The sequence below is a fragment of the Corvus brachyrhynchos genome, unplaced genomic scaffold (genome assembly GCF_000691975.1).
Source record: "Corvus brachyrhynchos isolate BGI_N302 unplaced genomic scaffold, ASM69197v1 scaffold10, whole genome shotgun sequence".
NCBI lineage: Eukaryota > Metazoa > Chordata > Aves > Passeriformes > Corvidae > Corvus > Corvus brachyrhynchos.
In genome coordinates, this window is record NW_008236180.1 from 10,690,924 (window position 1) to 10,694,134 (window position 3,211).

General features: G+C 39.1%; 1 protein-coding gene across 1 annotated transcript in view; it reads left to right on the forward strand.

The window, feature by feature from the left end:
- Positions 1-3,211, forward strand: part of PREX1 (phosphatidylinositol-3,4,5-trisphosphate dependent Rac exchange factor 1) — an 87,832-nt gene that overhangs the window by 47,886 nt on the left and 36,735 nt on the right. The window contains 1 exon segment of the mRNA XM_017736017.1: positions 973-1,048. Coding sequence (XP_017591506.1) covers positions 973-1,048 — 76 coding nt within the window.

Consider the following 3,211-nt stretch of genomic DNA (forward strand, 5'->3'; position numbering starts at 1 on the left):
CTTCCGAGCTGGATTAAATCCAGTGACCTTGGAGGTGAAAGGTGTTAGAGCCCAATGTCCTGAGCCCCACAATCCTCTTACATTTGTATCAAAATTCTTTAGAAATATTTCACGAAAGGCTAAAACCATCAATTATCTCCATGGCTTTGAGAAGAGAAATGGAAGAAAACTGCAAAAAGCATCAAGTTACAAGAGGGTTCCTTTTCGTTCTTTCAGGAACAACGCTGCTGTCTGCTGGGTGTGAGCTGGGTGTCAGCTGGTGCCAGTTGTGTTACAAGAACTAAACACAACTCTTCTTATTTACAATGACTGAAATTACCTAATTCCATAAAAGGATACTGTGTACTCTATTTGTGTCTGGCTACTATGTGATATTTTACTAAAGGAAATAAAATCTGAACAAGTGCGGAGAATCAGGAAAATCTCGCTTGACAAAACTGACTAAAAGCTGCCTAATTCCATGAGCCTCACAAAAAGGAGGCACAGAGGGAATGTGTAGAGTCCCTATCTATGAATACATTAATAGGCAAACACTATAGGAGAATTATTGAAGCTTATAGATGGTACTGAGCCAAAAGATGTAAGCTGGACATGAATGGATTTTGGATGGAAACTAGATGATTTCCAGCCAGAACAGTGTTATTTTTAGTGGAACTGCTGGTGGCAGTATTCTAACATGAGTTACAGCAGCAGCTCAGGACATCTGTGAAAAGAATCTTCTGGGGCCTCTGGCAAGAATGTGAGCTCCCTGAAGATGGCTCGAAAGAAGATCTAGAGAAATTTTAACACTGCTTTGTGTTGATCTGAAGTATCTTCCTAATTCAAGTTGTTAGAAAAGTCTAAAACTTTTCTAGAGAGAAAAGATGTCTGCTTCTTATTAGTAGGTCCCAATAGTATATATAGGTTTAGACTGTGAAAGAAATGTATATACCTTTTTGTCCTGATTTTCCCTGAATTCTCTTTTTTAATTAGAGACCGTGACTACCACCTAAAGACCTACAAATCAGTAATCCCTGCAAGTAAACTAGTGGACTGGCTTATTGCACAGGTAAGAAAAATTTAAGATACTGTCTTTGCTAAGGAGCACTCCATAATCCTAAACCTTTCCTTTTTCAGTATATAACAGAAAATTTAGAAGGGGTTTGGTTGCTGTTCTTACCTGTGTGCATCTGCTTTATTTCCTCCTTCAAGGGAGCTGTAAACAGTCTTGGTCTGAGACCATCTTAATTGCTGGGTTTACACAACCCAAAGCAACTGGCCACCATGATTAGGGCTTTAGGCATCACATCATTACCAAAACTAGTCAGCAATGATAATAATTGTAATGGTGGCAGTAGTAATAAGAGTAATAGTAATGTGCTCTGGACATGCTTCTTCACTGTGGTACTGACTATAAACTGTTTCTGTAATTCTGATGACTCAAATGGAGAGATTGTATTGAGTAAACCTAAATTACCTTGTCAAAAGTAGTGTATCTAGTTTCACATCTAGTTTCTGTATGAAAAGGTTGAGACACATTTTGTCAAGATTGATGATTCTAAATGGCTCTATTTTCTGAAGATTTTTTGTTACTGCTTTTATTGTATTTGGGAAAATATCTACCTTAGTGAGCTGAAAGAATTAAAGCTGTATTTTCTAAATGGAGAATGCTATTTTCCTAGGGAAATGTTTTGAGGCCAAGGTAACGTCATCAGGAGTAGCCAAGCTGCTTTAAACCCTTCCTTTGCAAAGATTTTGTTGCCTAGAACAAATACAGATTGCTAAAGGTTTAAGCTGGTAACATTAGAAGGCTTTTCTTCTCCAGTTTATTTACAACTGAAAGAATAAATTGGATTTTTAAATCCCAGCCTCTGTAAAATAAACTACCCATTTATCCCATAAAATAACACAACGTGAGCGTTGAGCATTGTCTCATTACAGGATGTTGAAAATGAGGGAAGACTTGTGAAGACTTGAAATTTGTTTATACTAAAAGTTAAACTTCTGGTTTATTAAAGCTATTTTCTTGGCTTTCCTTGTGTGATTACATAGTCATGCAATTCTCTCAGAACTGCCTTGATCCCTTTTCTACCAAGACAACAGTGTTTAGTTCTTAATTTGTAAATGTGCCTTTTCTGGTCTCAGGCTCTTTAACAGAAGCCAGTAGTGCTGTGGATTGGCCAGAGCTGATCCTGTTTTATCCTGTATTTAAATAATGCTGATACACCTCAGTGATGGGCTTTGCCAGCATTTGCTTGGCAAATAACTGCTGCTCTCCTTAGCCGGATTTGAAGTAGAACTGATGTTCTGCTGACAAGATCAGAAGGTGCCTGGTTGCTTAAAACAAAGTCAGTACACTACCCTGCAGCTGCTGTGAGAGCTTTCGGGTATCTAGTTCTCCGGATGGAGGGGAGAAAAGGTGTAATACTTGTGTAGGATACAGCTTCTAATTAAATAGGACTGAAAGCCATACACTGAAATTGATTCTGTTGCCACAGCAGCAGGTGCCCTCCCTGCTGGAATGAGTTTAGCAATTGCTCTCACTGAGATGGTCGGCGTCAGGTTCTCCTGTGTCTCTTTGGGACAGGGTAGCAGCTCATCTCACATCAAGGAAGCGGTATTAACAACCTTCGTGAGACTAGTAGTGCCTTCTGATTTTTACCAGCACTATTTAAAACTTACTTGTCTGCCTAAAAAGTGTGACCACATTTGTAAAGTCTTCACTTGTGACTGCAAATGAGCAGATACATAGAGAAAACCAGGCATTTCTTGTATTTAGCTGAGCTGTAGATGTAAAGCTTAAGGCTGCTGTGTCAGGGAAATCTGTAAATTCGCAAGTCACCTTTGGTACCTATTTTGAATGACTACACTCAGGGCTTCAGGTAGTGAGAAACGGAAGCCTTTGTAATCTGCTGTGTAAGCAAACTCCTACTGCAGTTTTAACCTGTCTGACCTTTGGAGTTCACATACCTTAGCTTTACTCAGGTTTTTTTCCCTTGAGCTGAATATGGATGGGATCTCTCAGCTTCTAAGAAAATGTTATTGTCTGTGGCTAATGGGTCCTAAAGTCCAACACTATGATTTCAAATAAAATGTCTTTACACTGAGATAACATGGTATCTTTCCCCAATCCTGGTCCTTGTTCCCCTGATTCCTGTAGGAGGGAGAGATGCTGTCTGTAGGAATGAATAGTGTTTGGGCAATGGGATACCTGTTTTAATGGCTTTTTTTT